A 19,794-nucleotide genomic window follows, 5' to 3' on the forward strand; every position below is an offset into this window, starting at 1 on the left:
CCCAAATTAATTGAACTTTCCAAAAACTTTAATAAAAGTTTGTAGACGTTCTAGGAAGTAATGGAATTTGAATTCAAGCAAACTTGAAAAATAATGTTTTTTTTTTCGCTACTGGTTTTATTTAATAACGATTAGGTAAAATGCGTGGGGTTTAAGTTAAGCAGCAAGTGTTATATATATATATTTTTTTAAAATAGTAGCTGGGTAAACGTTTCAACGCTTTTGCCCTTGCCTATAGCTCAAGTTTGGGCGGAAGTTTGGCTTGGTTGCCAGCAGCTGGAAGAACCTTGACGATAGAATTTCCCCTCAACCTTCCCCTTCATCATATAGCCACTTCAGCGGTACCGATTATGGCGTTAAGCTGGAAAAATAATAAGTTTTTCTATTAATCGTTAGTATGGATTTATTTAACCGACTCTATAAGAAAAATAATAATATTAATATAAGCGTATAGTTTGGTAACAATGTTTCATTTCTTAAGTGAATGCTAATACACTTCGTTGTTTGTTAGAAACAATAACTCTAGGCCTTCACCCTAATTTTAATGCAGTGTTATTTTTATTTAAAGGGATACTTCAATTTAGAATTATTATTTTTTTACTTTTTTCAATTAAATGAAAGAGCGTATTAAATAACGAATATATTAAAATTGGAACCATGTTTCTATCTACAATATTAAAGAAGATACAGGCGATTAAGTTTCCGCAATGGAAACTATGCGGGACGTAATGGGGAGCACCGCCATTGGACGAAAAGTCCTCCAATAGGGGTACTCCCCAGTCAGCCTTACGCGTAGTGTTCATTACGGAAACTTAATCGCTTGTATCTTCTTTAATATTGTTGATAGAAACGTGGTTCCAATTAATAATATTGATATTTTTATATGCTCTTTTAATTGAAAAAGAATAAAACTGTATAAATATTTAAATTTGATTTGTTTCATATAAAAGTGAAACAAACCTAATGAAGTCTTCACAACTTAGAACTTTATTGCAAAGTTTTGAAATATTACTAAAGGTATTATGATTCGCACCTCACAGTACATTGGTGATTAAACTGTACAGTCCAGTTCTAGGTTGAAACGCCCGATTTTCTAGTATATTATTAATTTACATACAACTAACTGCAAGCGCTCGTAGCACCGCGATAAACTCATTTTATATACCCCAAACACGATAAACACACCTTTATAGAGGTGCACTTCTATATCGTCATCAGTATATAGGAGGCTGGCATACCAATTTGAAACCATAACACCACCAATCTAGGTGAACCTAGAAAATATATGAAAAATCTGTGCGATTGCTATGGCTTTGGCAACGGCTTATTTACCTTTGTGTCAAAATTATATGTCAGCACCTACAAAGCTATTTGCTAGCTCTCTGTTATTGCATTTTATTTCTGAGGATTGCATAGGGTTCTAAATCGGTAAATTACCATGGTAATTTACACGGTAATTTACCACGGTAACTGTAATTTACGATTTTCTCGGGTAAATTACGAAAACGGTAATTACCCTGGTAATTACCGTGGTAATTTACGCTAGTAAATTACCACGATGGTAATTTACCCCCGAATTTTCATTTATTTCACTTGGAAAACGGTCTAAAAGCTCCATATTTTACTCTACCCGTGCAAGCACACATTTCTTCCCATGAGACATGAGTAAGTCATAATAGGTCGAACGGCAAGCGTGGGAAAAATTTGATTAAGGAAATGAAATTTGATTTTCTCGTCTATTCTTGTTGTCGAGTTCGTTTACGACAGCTGGAAAGCTGTAGTAGTTAGAAATTTCTAGAGATGGGCCAATACCAATTTCGGTACCGAAATTTGACTAAACCGATTTATCGGTATCGGTTTAAACTGGTTTCGGCCCTTCTCTAGAATTTTGTTCTAAAATCGTGAAATAGCAATAATTCGCAAAATTGGTAAGAAGAAGCAAGTGGATGTTGCTGTTCAAAAGTATTTGGAGCTGCAAACATCAAAACTCGGTGTTTAAATAATGTACGATACTATGCTATAAAAATAATAGCTGTGTTCAAGTGATATTTTTCATTATTTAGCTTCTAAACGATCGACATAATTTAATTTTTGAATTTCGTAAATTACCGTGAATGGTAATTTACGCGGTAAATTACGGCGTAATTTACCATTTTCCAAAATTACCGTAATTTTCGAACCCTAGGATTGCAGCTAACATTTTATCTTAGTTATTAAATTATTTTCAACTCAGGAGATAATGTAGAGTACGAGAAAGAATATTTCGAACAACTTTTGAAACACGATAACGTATTTTGATAGATGTATTAAAAGTAATTTTTCATTATGCAAATTAACTCGTAACATCGAAAATATCAAAAAAAATATTTAATGATTTTAATTAAAAATACCAGAGTTCCTGAATTGATAATGAATTTTAGCTTATTTAGTATGAATAATTGAGTCAAAATTTGATTCGCAGTGTTATTTAGCTATCTTGAAAATATATATATATTAATTTTTAATTTGATTTATGGGTCTTATTATATTTATTAAATTAAAATGTTTTAAATAAGTTTAATGAAGATAGTTATTAACTGTTAATTAAGAAGAGTCTTAAATATACTTGAAAGGGGTTGTTTTATTTATAAAACACCATTAACCCTTTTATCCGTAAGTGATAACTAAACTTATAAAAGTTTTATTTTAAAAGGGAGTGTATATATTGCTAATTGAAAAATAGTCTGCTAATTTGACCTCTTTATAATATGGTAGTAGTTAGGTGAAATTAAAGGTACCACCCTTGAACGTCAGAGCAATAAGATACTCTCTTTTTAATATTATTAAATAAAATACCGTATAATATATTTTAAAATGAGGGCATGCAATACCTATGTCTTTTCTCTTCTCAAATATTTAGTAATTTCTATAAAGAAAAAAAAAGATAAAAGGAATAGTAACTTTGTACTTTTACTTCTTTTGGATTTGGAGGAAGTAGGGGGGTTGATTTTTCGGGAAAGGGCCAAGGTTGTTAAAGCAAAGGGGTCTCGAGAAAATTGGCGGGGAGCGCTCTGATTGGTGGATAAGATTTTAGGCGCGCGCGCGGAAGAACGCGGAAAAAGCGGTTACGAGGTCGTCGTCATAGCAACGCCATTTTCAAAAGCGCGCGCAACTCTATTAACCTCTTTCTGTCAAAACGCTCGCGATCGGAAAAACGCGTTCTATACTTATAGGTTCCGACCCAGTCTTAAGGACAACTTATCTTGATACAACGTTAAAGACTCTTAATAGGCTATACTTTAGTTATTCACCAACTACAACGTTAGCTTGGGTTTTTGTCCCTTTGGGAAAGGGGATACGTATTAACTTGAAGTTGTTTCATTCGACGTTTCTCGTCATAATGTATCATTTTTCCAACGAGTAGAGAGACTTTGTTGCGTAATGACTTCACGCTGTTTTCCAGTAGCTAACTTCCGATTTTGAAAAGGCCTAACCACTCAATTTTTATGTTGTTATTCCGGCAGTTGAAGGTTGAGATATTTTCGGACGTTTATTTGCAGATTGATTCGACCGTTATATTTAGATCAGCAAATTTTTCGAAAATAATACCATTTAAATAAGATTCGCGGTTTGCCATTGTTTTTGAATTGTAGATCAATTTTTTTTTTTAAATATTAAAAAGCCAATAAGAATCAGTCTTATTATGTAAAAATTATTTAATTTATTTTTAAAGAAGCTCCCCCCCCTTGACTAGTTAAGTAGTTTTAATAAAATCCAATGAATCCCGCTAACTTAATATTAGACAGGTTAAGCAACCAACACATTAATACCAAGAGAACCTACCGCTTCCATCAGAAAAGAAATTAAGTTTAACCTCTCTAATATTACATTACCGCTTTGTAGCGAGCGTCACCTGGTCCATCTGCCTGTGTCCCCACACACAACACCGTTGGGATAAAAAATGAGGTAACCGGGTCCCCAAGCAAGCAAGCAAGCTAGGCCTAGTTTCGTTTTTTTGGGGGCATATTTTATAATAAAGGCACCCGTTGTATTAAAAATATGTGTCAGTGGGAAGCTCCCCCTGAAACCCCTGTCATATCAAGAAGATTAAATATACGAAGGGGAAAAAATTCCAGGGGATCTTTTTGTTGGAAATTTTCACCCTCTTACCGTTAATCACGGGATTTTAACCGGAAGTACGGCCTTCCGGTTTTTGAGGGAATTAGTGTTTAGTGACACTTGGGAATGTGGTGGAAAGCTAAGGTACCCTGGCTACGTCTTTCGGATCATTCCCGGGTTTCGGCACCATTTTTTATTATTTTTTTTTATTTTTAACATCTTTAAAGCTAACAGGGGCCCGTTTACTCCTACCTAGCTAGCCTATTTTTTGTACCTTAGTAATCTAAATTCAATATATATTTTTTTTTGGTATTAAAAAACGTGCCTCTCACTTTTAAATATTCAATTTAATCAATGAATATATTAAATTTTCTACTCCTGTAACTTAATCCATCAGTTTTAATTAAATGTCTTCAAATTTCTGCGTGGGAATTTTGTCTGAGCTGAGAATTGATTTGAGGGTTTTGAATGCCTTAAATATAATCTAATTTCTTAGTTTAGTTTAGTTCAGTTCAGTTCTGAATGAATTGGGAAAATATTTTAAAACAAAGATGTTCAGTTAGATAGTTTTGGGGTGGAACTGTAACCTGATCCCACAGTATTTATGTGGTTTAGCTTATATTAGGTTTGGTTAGGTACCCAAGAGGAGTTAGTAAGATAAATTACATAAAAATAAATTTTTAAACTACCTTATACTTATTTCACTCCATATTTTAACAACGATATTTATCAGTTTCGAAAGTTTAATTGGGTCACAATTTAATAATAAATGCATTTTCTCTCTTTAATCTCTCAGTAACGTAGTTGAGCTCTCTGAAATTCTGTTTTCCTCCCCCTTTTTCCTTATTTCATCCCCCCTGACTGAGTTCTATTCGGTGTTCGTCTCTAGATTTGTCAATCTACGCATGCGCCTTGCTCAAGGTCCTGACTGAAAACCCTGAGTCGGTTCGTTCAACCCTTTCCCTCTTTTGAAGTTCTTTTTATTTCGAAAAGCTTTTAGCGGGAAAAATAATTTTGTTTGCGTACTAACTTCACCCGATTCCTCCTCCCACTTCCCCCCTTTTGTATAGTCAGCCAAACCAAACCAGCCAGCCAAGGCTTAACTGAAAGACCTTCCTTCTCCCGGATTGCGAGGATAGAACTCTTTTTTTTATATTTATTTCCCGGTTTTCCAGGAATATAAAACACGTCTTATATATTACACCAATATCTCTTCGGTTTAAATTCCTTTGTGTCTGAATTGTTATACATGATTATATTTAATGAAGAGTGGTTAATTTTTATATTTAAATTGAAAAGAAATGTCAAAAATCAAATTTATCGTTGGATTTGAACCAATTTAAATTGGTTGAATTTATTCAATATTTAGTGATTTATTTTACGATAAATACAGATTTTTATGTTATATTAAATTTAAATAGTTTATTTTGATTAAATTGTTGGCGTTTTATCTCGTGTCTTTCTAATGAAGTGTAGGTCAAATTAGGCTTAGCAACAATTACCACACACTTAGCGGCCATTTTGTTTTTGGATCCCAAAGGATGTTGGCACCCAAAAACTAACCTCGAAATATATTTATATATATAAAACTCAAACTAGATAGAATCGTTATTTTCAGAACTTCAAAACAGTGCCAAATATTTTGAAAGTTCAGCACAAAAAACAAGCGAGATTTGGGGGGCTTAAACCTTTCGGTTACAAATTGAAAGGTTTTTCAAGTTTAAACTTTTTAAAAACTGATAAAGAAAACCGTTATCCTTAAACCCATACCGGAAGGTTATTGGACGATATTTTGTTGCGGAAATTGGTTACGATAAATGCATGGTATTCTGTACTTTATTCTTTAGAAAGGGGGCGCCCTAGAAAATCTTATCATTGGCTTCCCTAACTCCTCCAATGTCAAGTAACATGACACTCAAAATATCTGTAGAAGAACAATATAGCTAGCTTAAAACACGCAGGGTTCCAAATTTTCATTCTTGATTTGAACTTCTCCTCTTAGATAAGTCAATACCTAAACTAATCCTTTCTAACCTTGCAACCAACTCTCATAGAGGGGTGGGAAACTTGTATTGTTGTATTTTTGACATTTTATAATTCAGTATTTGATCTTTCTTTGAAACTAGACTGGTTTTTCACTTGGCCAACCCCTCGATTCTTATGAAGTTTAAAAAAAAAAGGTATTGGATCGATTTGGGGGGCAAAAAGGTGGTTGTGCACTGGCAAGAATGCACTGGTGCAAGGTTAGAGCTAGCCTAGTGTAATGGAAAAGGCTTTGCCTTCGCTTCCCGTTCAGTTCCGGTTTCATAGGAGGCGCTCATTTTCGTTTTCCTATACTACTCTAGGAAGGAAATGGAGGATTTTTAGGATAGGTGGGGCTTCCAGAGTGCTGCTAAGGGCAATAAGGGGGGCTGCACTGGGGGGGGGGCGAGTAGATCGATTACAGCTCTGGAACTCTGGAAATTGCTCGTATCCCGAGACGTGTTTTAGCTTACGTCTGTTGCGCGCCAACGCGAGCCTTGACCCGTTTTCTGGCACGATTATTTCACTTCTCTGTCACTAGAGGGAGTCTAGCTAGATGGGGTCGAATTGGTTGGTTTCTTGTGCTTGGAAATTGGGGCGTCTGTACTCGGCCTGGGGGGGAAGAGCGGGGGAGTCAAGGGGTTGCGGAGAAATAACGTGGTTGAGCCCTCAATTTGAACTATTCGGGATTTTTGGTTTTTGGGTTCTCGAAATGGTGTAACAACGTTATGTTACGTTGTTGTTGTAGTGTATGGGGAAAAAATCGTATGAATTTATGTAGACACATGTAACGTTTGTGACGATATAGTTTCACTTGTAATGTTCACATTTTATTCTTAATCTCATCGAATCCATGAATAATTCATGACTGGAGGAAAAACCTTAGGATCCATCGTTAAGCCTATTTAATAAGTTTTAATTAAAATATTCCTAATAATTTTTGGAAATATTCATGATTAAAAATTAAATAACCAAAATCTTTAGCTTTAAAACAAAATGGGCCATACTAATATCAAAGTTTATCTCAAACCATTTTTGGGTTCCGCCAGACTCGCGACGGAGAAAATCTCTATGGGTGTCTAACAAAGTGTCTCAGTTGAAATACCGATTGTCTGTCTATTTGTTCTTTTGTACGTTTATTATAAAAACCTTGAAGTTCAAAGACTAACGTGCAATTCTTTTTTATCTTTTAATTAATTACAGTTGACAATAATTGCGATCCAGTGGGCGGTGTCTTGTCCGATCGCCGGTCCGGGTCCTCATCCCCTCCGGCTTCTAGTTCAAGTTCTACCGGTGGTAATTCCTCCGCCAATCATCTCATCAACGGAAATGGTGGCCAGCAAGGAACCTGCGATACAAAAACCGTCCTACAGGTAAGCCAGAGCCAAAGTTCATATAATTTTTTCAGTTTCAAACCAAGTATTTGAAGTAAGACTTTGGTCATAACACATCCGTCCGTGTCTTGTGTCTTATTTGACTAGGCGCTGTTGCAGCAGCACTCCTTAAGCGTTGATGGTAACCGGACGAATGGACAGTCTAATTCGGGACACCATGGCGCAGTCCATTCGCACTTACGCGGTTTATCTTCTTCCGTGTCATCACCGTCGACAGTTACCTCACAAATGTTACACCATGCTCACCACCACGGACATCCTGGGACGACGGCCTTAACGCCATGTTCCGGTAAGCCCAATTCATCCTATCCTTACGCCCCCTCCCAAGTCATTTAAAGCAGCCAATCTTTGAAAATTAATGTATTAACACCATGAACCCCGTCGCATTATCGTTACACAGGTTCATTACCTCCCAGTCCTGCAGATAGCGGCGTATCTGACGTGGACAGTAGTAGTGGTCATTTGTCCAATGACGAAATTAAACCAAGGGTCCATTCTTCCTCCTCAACTTCCTCTACGTCATCATTATCCAGCGCCGGTCATCCTGCGGGTCAGTACCATTTTATTTTTTATCCTTCACAGATAGACTTTTAAAATCTTTGCATGATTATCTTTATATCATGTAGATGGCGCTTGATTATTATGAATAGGCCTATTTAAGGTGCGCCATTTTGTATTTCTTACGCGCCTTAAAGTTGGTGGTTGGGTTCAAAGGTGAAAAACTGGCGTAACGCTTAGCCTTTATATTATAATCGTAAATTAGTTTGAAATCCGTGGATTTATGTGTAGCGAATTCATAGTTTTTTTGAGGTCTCTCGGTTACTGGGCCACGAACCCAGAAATCAAGTGTTAAAAATTGAGAGTCCCTTCAGGAAACTTATAAGTACTCTAGCAAGCTAAGCCTAGTATTTGCACCGGAAAAAATTCTCTCTCTTTCAAACATCCGGCCTCAAAAAACTATAGTTTTCACTCTAGCCGTTAGGCCTTTGCACCAACCAACTTTCACTCAAAAAAATAAATAAAAAAAATTGCTTGGTAATTTCTAGTTTAGATAAAAAAGTCAAAAGTTACATTACATATAACAAACCTCAAAAATATGGGGTACATTTCCTGAGATATTTTTTTTTTCTAAAGGGGGCCTCAATTGTAGACTATAGACGCCTCTATCTATTTGAAATTAGAAGTCCATTACCGAAGTAATGTAGTATCAGGGATAGATTTAATTTTAGAAGTAGGAATGGAGAATAGAGTAATCTGGGCGCGCGTCAAAGTCCCGGACCCCCTTCCACGGGACGGGGGGGGGGTATGAAAGAAGAGGCGGGGGGTCATAGCGACAGAGGTAAAAAGGAATTACGTATTTTTCGCCGTCCCCGTCAGCAACGTCATCAAAACGTAGTTTAAGTGAGCCAATAAGATAATTTAAAATTGTCGTTACGTGTTGGAGGGAGGGGCTCTATACTGGGTGGTCTATGAGTCGGACTGAAGTAAATACTAACCGTTCTCCATTCCTACTTCTAAACTTAAATCTATCCCTGGTATGGTAGTATTGTAGCAATTTATGATTTTTTAAATGGCCTGCGTGATACAGCCATCAGTATTTACTTCAGGTAATGGATTTCTGATAATGAAACTTGTCCAAATTGTTCCAAAGCTCATGTTGAGTAACGTTCAAGAATCTCCGAGGGAACGGACATTATGTTCATTTTCTTAGATTATTGCTTAGTTTTAATGATGATAATTTCGAAGTGTTCGACCCCTCTTTATTTGATAACGGAACTGCTAAGGGCGGATATCATTTTTATTATTTTTTTTTTTGTAAATTGGTACTAGTTTAATTGACATGGTTTAAAATGCGATACCATACACCCACTTTGGTTTTTTTTTGAATTTTTCAAAAAATTCTCATTCATTTAATTTTTAAACTAAACTAAACCGAGAGTGTTAAGTTATAAACACGTGTTTTGAATTTTGAAATACGGGGTCACGTGGGTGTGACAGACTTAAAAGGGTTAAATGGTAGGTTTGTTTTTGAAATATAATCGCATAAACAATAACAAATTTTTAGGGACGGAAGTGTTTGTAAGTGTTAGAGTAGCAGCAAGTTGTTTTTTTTATTATTTTTTATTTTATCAATCATTGAATGAGTTTTATATTTTTCATTCGATGATTCATTTTCTATCTAGTCACGTGTTATAAATAAGGGTAGAGTTCTGTTCTTATGAATTGGGTAAAGTTGATAGAAATTAAGGATATTTTTGTTTTTGGGAATAGGATGAAATTCTCACATAATTTAGGCAGAACTATCAGAGGCGGCACATAATTTTTGAAATCAGGTGCGATTTGTAGGAATTATTTAGGATATTTTTAAATTGGGTGCGATGTGTAGGGATTAATTTTGAAATTGGGTGGGATGTGTAGGGATTAATTTTGAAATTGGGTGCGATGTGTAGGGATTAATTTTGAAATTGGGTGCGATGTGTAGGGATTAATTTTGAAATTGGGTGCGGTATATAGGGATTAATTTTGAAATTGGGTGCGATGTGTAGGGATTAATTTTGAAATTGGGTGCGATGTATAGGGATTAATTTTGAAATTGGGTGCGATGTGTAGGGTTAATTTTGAAATTGGGTGCGATGTGTAGGGTTAATTTTGAAATTGGGTGCGATGTGTAGGGTTAATTTTGAAATAGGGTGCGATGTGTAAGAATTAATTTTGAAATAGGGTGCGATGTGTAAGAATTAATTTTGAAATAGGGTGCGATGTATAGGGATTAATTTTGAAATTTGGAGATTTATATAGGGAATAGTTTTGAAATTTGGTGATTTATATAGGGAATAGTTTTGAAATTAGGTGCGATGTATAGGAAATAATTAGAAATTGGGTGCGATATATAGGGAATAATTTTGAAATTGGGTGCGATATATATAGAAATTAATTATAAAATTTTTTTTTAGATTGCATAGAAATTATACTGAACATATTAAACCGTACCAAATTTAAGCCTTTAAAACGTACATAACATTATGATATCAAAACACATTAATAAGTAGGCGTACACATTAGAAGGTCCCACATACACATACATTTTTTTCAAAACCATTTCACCCACATAGACACCCTAATGACTATAAAAAATCCGTAAATTCACAAAAAAAAATATAAAAAAAATAAGTGAAATCTTAAACGCTTCTGACGTGCGTTATAGAAACATTCGAGATTACCACAAAAAAGCAGGAAATGACTGAAAAATAATTTCATTGTATTTTTTTTTTCCTTTTCATCATAAAAAGTGAAGGTTATGGTAGTCGTAGCGCCAGTAAGCCTGTTTTTTTTATAACTAGTTTTTTTTTGTTCTCTTTGAAGTTCTACCCACCCAGCGCTGCGTTTTACCATCCCCTTTTTGCCCCCCTACTCTCAACATAAGCGGATTTGCTTTAGAGACAAAACATATTATGTCCAGCCCCTAAAGAACTATAGACTATAGTTTACACAGCGCGCGCTTTTTTAGTCTAGGTACAACGTGATAACGGCGCACGCGCTCTCGTGGCGCAATTTCAATCAATGCGCGCGATTTTTGTGAACTTTTCGATAATCGGGAACAAATGTAATGGGGTTGCCGAAATGTTCGTAATTTCCACGTGAATTTTTTTTTTCAACGATAAATATGTTATTATTCATATCCTACTTTTTAAAAGCTTTTACTAACTTCATTGTCGTCTGCTAGACGCGTTGAATTGCGATTGACCCCGTTTTTTTAATACAAAACTATGATGAGATCATCGCTGATATGAAATTTTAGCGAAAATATTTGTCCTGATAAAGTTATCATAGTAATATAGGTTTGTTTCAATAATTATGATTTATTATATTTAGGTAAGGTTTGCCCAATAAGTGATCAAGAACTTTAGAAGATTAGACATTAGCTTATGTCAGATATTATAGGGGATTATTCGTACATACGTAATTATTTTAATTAAAACCCCGTATTAAATTTAAATAGAAAGATGATGATGTAGCAGACGACATTGTAGGTTAAATTTTTCTAAAGTTGCCTAGGCCTATTTATTTTATAAGAGGTAAATAGGCTACGTAGTACATATCCTTTCCACTGTTATTATGAAACATTAATCGGTCTGTCGTTCTTAAAAAAATGTAGGCCTGCGCGAATTACTCTTAGAATATTTCTCAAGAAGATAAGGGTGGAGGAAAAATGAAAATGGCGTAATTTATAGCCGTTCCTTTCCCCCCTTTCTCCTTCTAATAGTCTTTCCAGAAATGACTATGGATTGCACGCGCTTCCTCCCCATATCCCGCTTTCCCTTAAAGTTCCCTCTGCATCTCCGCTGTTTTTGGGGCGTCGCGTTTAGAGAAATTTGGCCGTGAGATTATTTCCGGCGTCGTCCACGTCGGGGCGCCACCGGTATCGGGTTCATTGGCAGCGGAAGGAGGCCAAGGACAAAACTGACGGTTCCCATAGCAACGCTATAGCCCAGCCGCCCGCGCGAGGGCGCGCTTCTATTCTGAAATTGTACTCTCTTAGGCCTCGGCAAAGGCGATTTAAAGCGAAATATATGTGGAAAGGATGAAACGGTGGGGAAATGATACCACCCTTCCCCTTTTAATAATGGCACACATACAATGCAACCAAATGCACCTTGGTTTCACTTTTGTTTCTATGTTATTAGTGGAATTGACACACTTTTCTGATACGCTACAAACAAGGCTTATGTCTCATTATAGTTAAAACTTCTAAAGCACGAAACATTTTAAGCATCGTCTGCTTGGTCTAATAATATCAAGCGAGTTGTGTGAACTTCCGAGACAGGAAGCAAATGGGAGCGGAACCGCACAAAGGCTTAACTCTTAAACTGTCACACACTGCACGTTCTCTTTGAAACAAAGCAAAGGTTAGGAGGATAAATTGATTGGGTCGGTGTTCAAATTAGGCTCTTTAGTTAAGGGCGTGTGGCAATTCAAAGAGAACCGTCCGTGACAAGCTCAAGCAAACGTACCAGCAACCAACACACTCATTTATTATTAATTCCGGAACTGTTCTTTTATCCGGAAGTGGGAATCTTTGCCAAGAAACTTTTACTACCCCATAGCTCCGCAATAGAGAGGGAAAAAGAGGCGACTTTGAGGGGGAGTTAAGAGTATTTTTTCCTCTTCCAGGGTGGGGTGCAAGTACTGAAATCGAAGGGTTTTCATCCCCTCACCATTTTTTTCTTCCCTTTGCTTAGCTGCGGAAGTTCCAGTGTATTTTTTTATTGAAAGGGAAAGTATAGTGGTGGCAGTGTGGCACAGCGGGATTTTTAGAATTTAAAAAAATAGATGTCATAGGGGGAAGGGAGTATTCTCAGTAGGGTGTCTTGTAAAGACTGGGAAATACGCTTAAACTCTAATATACTCAAATTAAACATTTAAAATAATTATAATTTTATTTGGATTTATTATTGGTACGAACTTAGGCGTGGTGTTAATTCGTACAAATAATTAGAGAAAACTCAATTCAATAACACGGTTGTTAATTTCTGTTCTCATGTTTTTCTATTTACGTTTTCATTACAAGGCGATTAGTTAAATGATAATATCCTAGACAGCTATCATTAAGTTTACGTAACCTACTTGGAATAATAAAAAATATATTCAAGTTGGATAAATAGCATTTAAATAACGATTAAACGTATTTCACGTAAACAACACCACACCGACGACGGGGAAAATTTGCATTTGAAAATGACGCCAGTCCCTGAAAAATGCAGTTTAGTTTTCTTTACTTTTTAAAAACATGAGGTAAAAAAAAGCGTGTCTGATTTTTGAGAAGACGTATAGTAGAAAATAAAAGCTAAAGGAAAGTTAGTTAAGAGGGGTCCCATTCCACCTACTGTATTTTTTTTGTATAAGTCGTTAATGTTATATCCTGTACGCCCCTTTTATTTTGCTATCCCCGTCGCGCGTACCCATACCCACATTGCGGAGCTTTAAAAAAAAATTAGTTTCATGGCCATTTCCTATTGGGCTAAAACACGACCCGCTCGATGACGTCAAGGCCAAAAGTTGGCGTTGCCATGGTACCGGCATATTCAAGATAGAAAATAGCAGAACACGATGCAGCAGGTACGATTCTCAGCCAGACTCCAATCTAAAATGTACCCGACTTAAACAACCAACCTTATTTTGTAAATTGTAATAGACCGATTTTCGGACATGACGCGGCCTATTGTTGACAACCTTTGGAATTAAATCTGATTTATTATTTATTATATTTAAATATTTTCGGTTATAAACCCGTCCTAAGCTTGAATTATATTTTATAATTGGCATTATACCTATCTCAAGTCTCTGAGATTAGAATATTAAGTAGATTTATAATAGTTGACATTGACGGGTTTAATCATATAAATTGTAGGTGACAGTACCTTTGAATATTTCTTATTTGGGTGTGTTTATTTATTTTTATATTAGGCTAGTGTCAATAAGAAATTTATAGATATCCAATTCAGAACAGGTTAAGTAATAATTAGGATTATTTGAAAACAAATTAAAATTAAAAACAATTATTTATATTTATTTAACACTTGCGTAATCCATAAACCACTGTTACAATGTATGTCAGGGCCTTCAACTACAAATGTTTGTTTTTCATCTTCGGAAACCCCAAAACATTTCGTTAAAAACAAAAACAAAAAAATAGAAATATCTATCTTTAGATTGGGAGTTAGGCTGCATAACCTTCTCTTAAAACTTACCACCAGACAATTTCCTCCCCTTTTACAATGTCTGCTAATTTAGAGGTAATAGAGAGAAGAGCTACGGGTAGCGTCATCATTATCTAGGATTCAAGGCATATTTCATCATCCGACGCCTTCCCCTTTATTGGTTGAGACAGTCGGAATCTAACTGAAACAAACTCGGTTGAAGTCGAGTTGCTGTGCATTCTAGTGTCGCGTCTGATTCCCGCTAATAGTCTAGGGCGCAAGCGCACTTAGTTTGTCCTGACCTTGTGAATGTGGGGGAAAGTCAAAATGTCGTTGAACCACTGACTGAGTGGCATTGAAAGATTCATTTCCCCGTTTCTACCCCCTTTTACGTTCCTTCTCTGGCGCGAACTAGAGGTTTTACCCCCTGCCGTTATTTCAACCCTCCCCTCTCTAGCGTCATTTTCGCCTCTAACCTTCTGCGGGCCTTTATTTTTCTGTCGCTTCCTGTAGCGTACTGCGCATGCCTCGTTGGAAATAGACTCGGTCTCGGATACTTTCTGAGCTAACTTTAATAATATCACCAGCGACAAATGAAAGAAATAAAGAAAAAAATAAAATATATATAATTTATATTAACTCAATTTTTCTCTTTACGACATTTTGTATTTGGGAAATGTCGCATTTATCAACAAAACGGTTGTAGCATTCTTGGCACATTTCTAATTGCTTCGTGTATGTACTTGCGTTGAGTGTTGTTTATGTTGAAATAATGAATACGGTATCCACTTCCTACTTGATAAAAACGGCTGTGACGTACTACGTCTACGTTATCTGCTTTTAACTTAGTTTTGATGACGAGGTATTCGCGATCAGTATGTGTAGTGTATCCTGGTAATAGTTTGGGCGGAATATTTTTTAATAACTTATATTTTTAAGTAAATATACGTTAGACTGGCATGATTTTGAAAAAGACTTCAGTTGGTCAAAATCTATATTTGAAATTAGTTATTTGGTCAAAATCTATATTTGAAATGAATTAAGACGTTTAATTGTATATTTGAAATTATTTATTTAGTTTAAAAATTTATTTTTTTATTATTTAAAATACTATTTGGTGGGAAAGCCAACGGACAGGGTTAACCCTTTAACGTGTATTTTCCATAGAACGCCTGTAGAAATGTTTTCCCTGCTTGTTTTTATTATTATTATTTTTTTTTAATAACTAAATTTATATATTAATATAATTACCCTACACGAATTAAATAAATAAATTGAATGTGGGTCCATTTAAAACGGATATGGGAACCATTCCATTTATAATCAGTCGCTAAGGGGAATTAATTTTTTATATTTTTCATTGTTCTAAGGTTTATATTAAGACACGCTCTCTAATTCTAATCTCTTCGTTTACAATACATACTTAACATTGCGTCACAGACATTTTTAGAGACCGGGCCCAGACAACCATTTCAAAAAAAAAAAAAAAAAAAAAAAAAAAAATGCTAGCACTAAGGTTAACCAATTAAAATACCATTCAGAGTCAGGACCAATCAGAAATAAGAATTTTAGACCGTTTGCCTTATGTTGATAGTAATTAAGTTGAAATCATCAATAATATATTGGTAAACATGGGTGCCTTAGGGGTTGTACTCTAAGGAATTTGTTTTTATTTTATGGTGATCGATTTTAAGTACAGGGTGTAGTAAATATTTATTATATCAGTTAGTAGTCGATACCAGGTCAGTTTTCAGCACATATAAGGCTAGAATTATGCAGTAATTACGTATGGTTACGCCGTAAACTCTACTATTGGATAACCGAGAATAATTTCACAGTTAAGCCTTGGTTAGGCCATGCTCTATTTATGGATGGGATATTAATTTCATGTTTACGAGTTGCGTATTTACTAGAGAGATTAAGCTAATAATTTTAGACAGGAGGGTAGAAAATTAAGGGGTGCTTTGTTAAGGTAACTTTACTTAACGTCTCTACGCTGTTGTCTATTGCTATTTTTGCTAAAAAGAGATTTCAACTTTCCCAGATAATTTTCCCAAAATTCCTCACGAGAGAACGAGGGTGAGACAGTGAGTCGGTCGGGCGCGGGGATACGATGGAGTATTAGGGGAGGGGGGTTTGAAAAACAAGACTAGAGTGTAGTGTGTGTCCCCCCCTTTCTTTTTTGAGTCAGTTCCTACTGCCCTATTTTGGTAGTTTTTCCAGGGTGCCCATCTGTTTTTAAAAGCGGGGTGTCTTTCCCCGTAAACCCTGCCCTGGAATGTTACCCAAAGTTGGTTGGTTGGGTATATTTTTAGTGCGCCCCCTTAAGTTTCTATTTTGAATCTTAAACCGCGTTACCGTGCTCGCTAGCGAGTCATGTGACTGTCATTTTACTTTAGCCTTTCGTTCGTTTGTTTGTCGAAAAGTAGAAATAGATCTTCTGTTAACTCTAAAAGGAAATTGGGGTTTTAACGGTTTTTGTTTTTTTAGAAAAACTGGGGTTTTTAAAGGTATTGGTTTGATGGTTTACGGGTGCGTGGATAACTTACTTATCACCTTTTTTTGGGGGGGGGTTCAATTGCATTATTCACATTGCCACCTTTTCCTAAACTTTATTTTGTATTTATTATAATTTTCTTTAGTTTTAAGCCAATTTCCGGCGTTCGAATGTTTTTTAAACTAATTTTTTTAAGCTCCCCGTGATCTAATTGGTTAATTTTGCCGATATTCCGAAATTAAATTCTGTTATTTTTAATATAATTTAAAAATAAAGTGTAATTTATAAAATAAGCTATAATAATTGTAAGCTTTTATAAATAATTATATTTTGGCGGCGCGATTAGGGTTACTTAACGATAAAGCCATAGGCAGAGACTTCTAGTGACGAAGTAACATATTAATTTCAAGGGCACGGGGCTCTTTGTTCCGGCAGCGAACGTTGACTTTCTCTTCTATAAAAATACGACCCACCATCCACCACCTCTATTTTCTTCTCTCTTTTCCGCCGCGTCCCTCCCTTTTTGCTTATATCCCCCTTACCATTCCCTCATTCCGCTTTTTATACTTCGTGCTTTTTTCCAGCCCTTAATATATATTTTTCGTTGATAGGGGCGTAGTATAAAGTTTCCGATGTTGGCTAATGATTAATTGCCAACCGGGATTTTTTTCTTGTAACAGAACGGAATACTTTCGTCACGTACCTTACGATGTACTTAAAATTAGGCTTATCTTTTGGCCTAATATCAAGTACAGTTAGGATTAACAAAGTCTTATTTCAAACAAGTTAGGTTAAAACTTAAAAGAAAGAGATTCTAATTTAAACTTGAAACAACTTGTATTTATTACCTATCGAGTTTCCGTTTATTAATCACTCATGAGAATTGAATTATGTTTCGAAATTTGACAGATATCCTCGTTTAATATTCAAGAGACTTTGGAAATTGCTAGATATACTTTGATCTTTTGAAATTATACCTGTTATGTCCCAGGAAAATATAATTTAACATTTATAGTACAGTAAATTCAAACTTACACTGATCCCCATGAAAGTACAACTTTATGAAACTCTTTACTCTTTCCCCAATATTATCATAAAGGAATTATCGATACCAACACGCATTAAAAGCCATCCGCAACGCGTTTCGGAAGTCGGGCGATTTATTACATAGACTTGGCTATTAAATTTATCATTTTATGAACAACCCTCTTTTACGGGGAATATGTCTGTCCTTGAACCTCAAATACCAGTTTTTTTTCCTCCTCCAAAATCTCCGCCCATATTTTCCAAACCGCCGCGGTGGACAGGAAAAAAATTAAGTCCAAACTTTCCCCTAAAATTTCGAATGCCTCTTTTGATAAAAAAAAAATCCCCTTTTCTCCCCCTTGCCTTTCATTTCCTTCCTCTGCATGGCGTTCTTAACTTTTTACTCTCTCTCTTTATCTAGCTCTTTATGAAGGGGTAGTGTGTGGCTAGGCCACTAGGACACCCCTTCGAAAGCTCTACCCCATTTTGGTGGCATTTTTGTTTCGCGTGGCCAACTTTTATAAAGAGTTTTACAGGTTTTTTAGGGTCTCTTTAGTTAGGAAGCCATACAGAAATTTATGGGGTTCAGTAGAACATTAATGCGATCCAAGACTAAATGGAAAAAAATATACATATAATTTATATTCGTTATGAAGGCTTACAAATTTACTGAAAGTAATAATCCCGGGTTTCGGCACCATTTATATTGAAATTATTTTTTAAATAAAATAGATAGTTCTCACACATGGAGGATTCATACCATTTACACCAGGAGGTCAGGCTACCTGGAGGACAAAAGCAAAGGGGTTTTTGTCCTCCAGGTAGCTTGGCCTCCTGGTGTAATTGGTATGAGTTCTCCATGTGTGAAAACTATCTATAGTTGCCGGTTTTAATAATGTTTCAATATCGTAAGCCTTGGGGCATAGCCTTTAACACCAGTTACATAAACACATAAAACATTCGATACCCCGCGTAACTGTTGCATACCTTATGGCACATCCTTTTTTGTACAATCCTTTACTGATTAAAAACATTCAGTGTACTACTTATTACGAAACAAATGTGTCTGGCTACAATAGTTTGCCAAAATATGCGTTGCGTTTTGAATTCTTTATAAAGCAAACTATGACACCATCAGGACTTAATAACTGTGCTGTCGCAAAAAAGGAAATTATTTTTTTTTTACTTTTGGGGGATGTGATAGCATTAATATAAGCAAGAGATGATAAAAACAGAAGAGAAATAGTTTTGACAAAAAAAAACGAAGGGGGGGGGGAAGAGCTTCAGTTTGATATTTTGATGTTGGCATTGAAAGTGTACGGCATTGAACCGGGCCCGGGTATATATATTTTTTTGTCCGTCACGCATGCGCTGTTTGAGATAGAGGAGGAAGCTGAGAGAGAAGAGAAGACTCCCGTGCCTTTAAAAGCGGGGGCTAGAAATAAGCTGGCACTACGCCACCTGCGCACCTGGCTGCATTGATTGCGGTTTTTTCATCGCATCCCCCTCTTAATTCTGTAGGAGCTTATTTTTCCCGAATTCCGCTCCCCTAGTTTCCCCCCCCCCAATTCCGTCTCTGTGTCACTAAACTTTTCAAGGCTAAATCCCGCTACACGAGCGCGAGAGAGAGCAGTCGAGTAGTCGACTCCCTATTGGTTATCCCCCCTCAAGCGGCCTCAGTTACCACTTCCGTCCCCTTCTTCGCCTAGAAGCGCGTCTCTCGCAACCGCCATGATGTAACGTTTACCCTCGGTAAGGTTTACCAACGTCTGGGGGACTCATCGGGTGCTGGTAAAGACTAAAGAAAGCGAAGATTGCTTAGCTCGAGCCTCGAGGCGCCCCTCCCCCCAGCGACTCCCCCCCCCCCCTAGAGTTAAATTTAGAGCGTGTAAGTCGGTATGGAATGAGTTATACACTGCTCATTGACGCACTTTTTGTCTGCTCGTAAACAATATTGTTTACTAATATATGAATCGTAGCTCTTGTTCCGGAAGTCTGTCTGTCTCGTTTATAATTACAGAAACAAGATATCTATCCAAAGACGCCTATTGTTACATTT

General features: G+C 36.2%; 1 protein-coding gene across 1 annotated transcript in view; it reads left to right on the forward strand.

Annotated features, from left to right (window-relative positions):
• The window catches only part of Eip74EF (Ecdysone-induced protein E74), a 72,805-nt gene that overhangs the window by 45,018 nt on the left and 7,993 nt on the right, over positions 1-19,794 (forward strand). The window contains exons 5-7 of the mRNA XM_089845723.1: positions 7,324-7,493; positions 7,602-7,803; positions 7,915-8,064. Of these exons, the coding sequence (XP_089701849.1) occupies positions 7,324-7,493; positions 7,602-7,803; positions 7,915-8,064 (522 nt within the window). The remainder of the gene's footprint in view (positions 1-7,323; positions 7,494-7,601; positions 7,804-7,914; positions 8,065-19,794) is intronic.

This window comes from Phalangium opilio, unplaced genomic scaffold, assembly GCF_054372755.1.
Source record: "Phalangium opilio isolate 3A_F unplaced genomic scaffold, DU_Popi_V2 ptg000079l_1, whole genome shotgun sequence".
NCBI classification, from domain to species: domain Eukaryota; kingdom Metazoa; phylum Arthropoda; class Arachnida; order Opiliones; family Phalangiidae; genus Phalangium; species Phalangium opilio.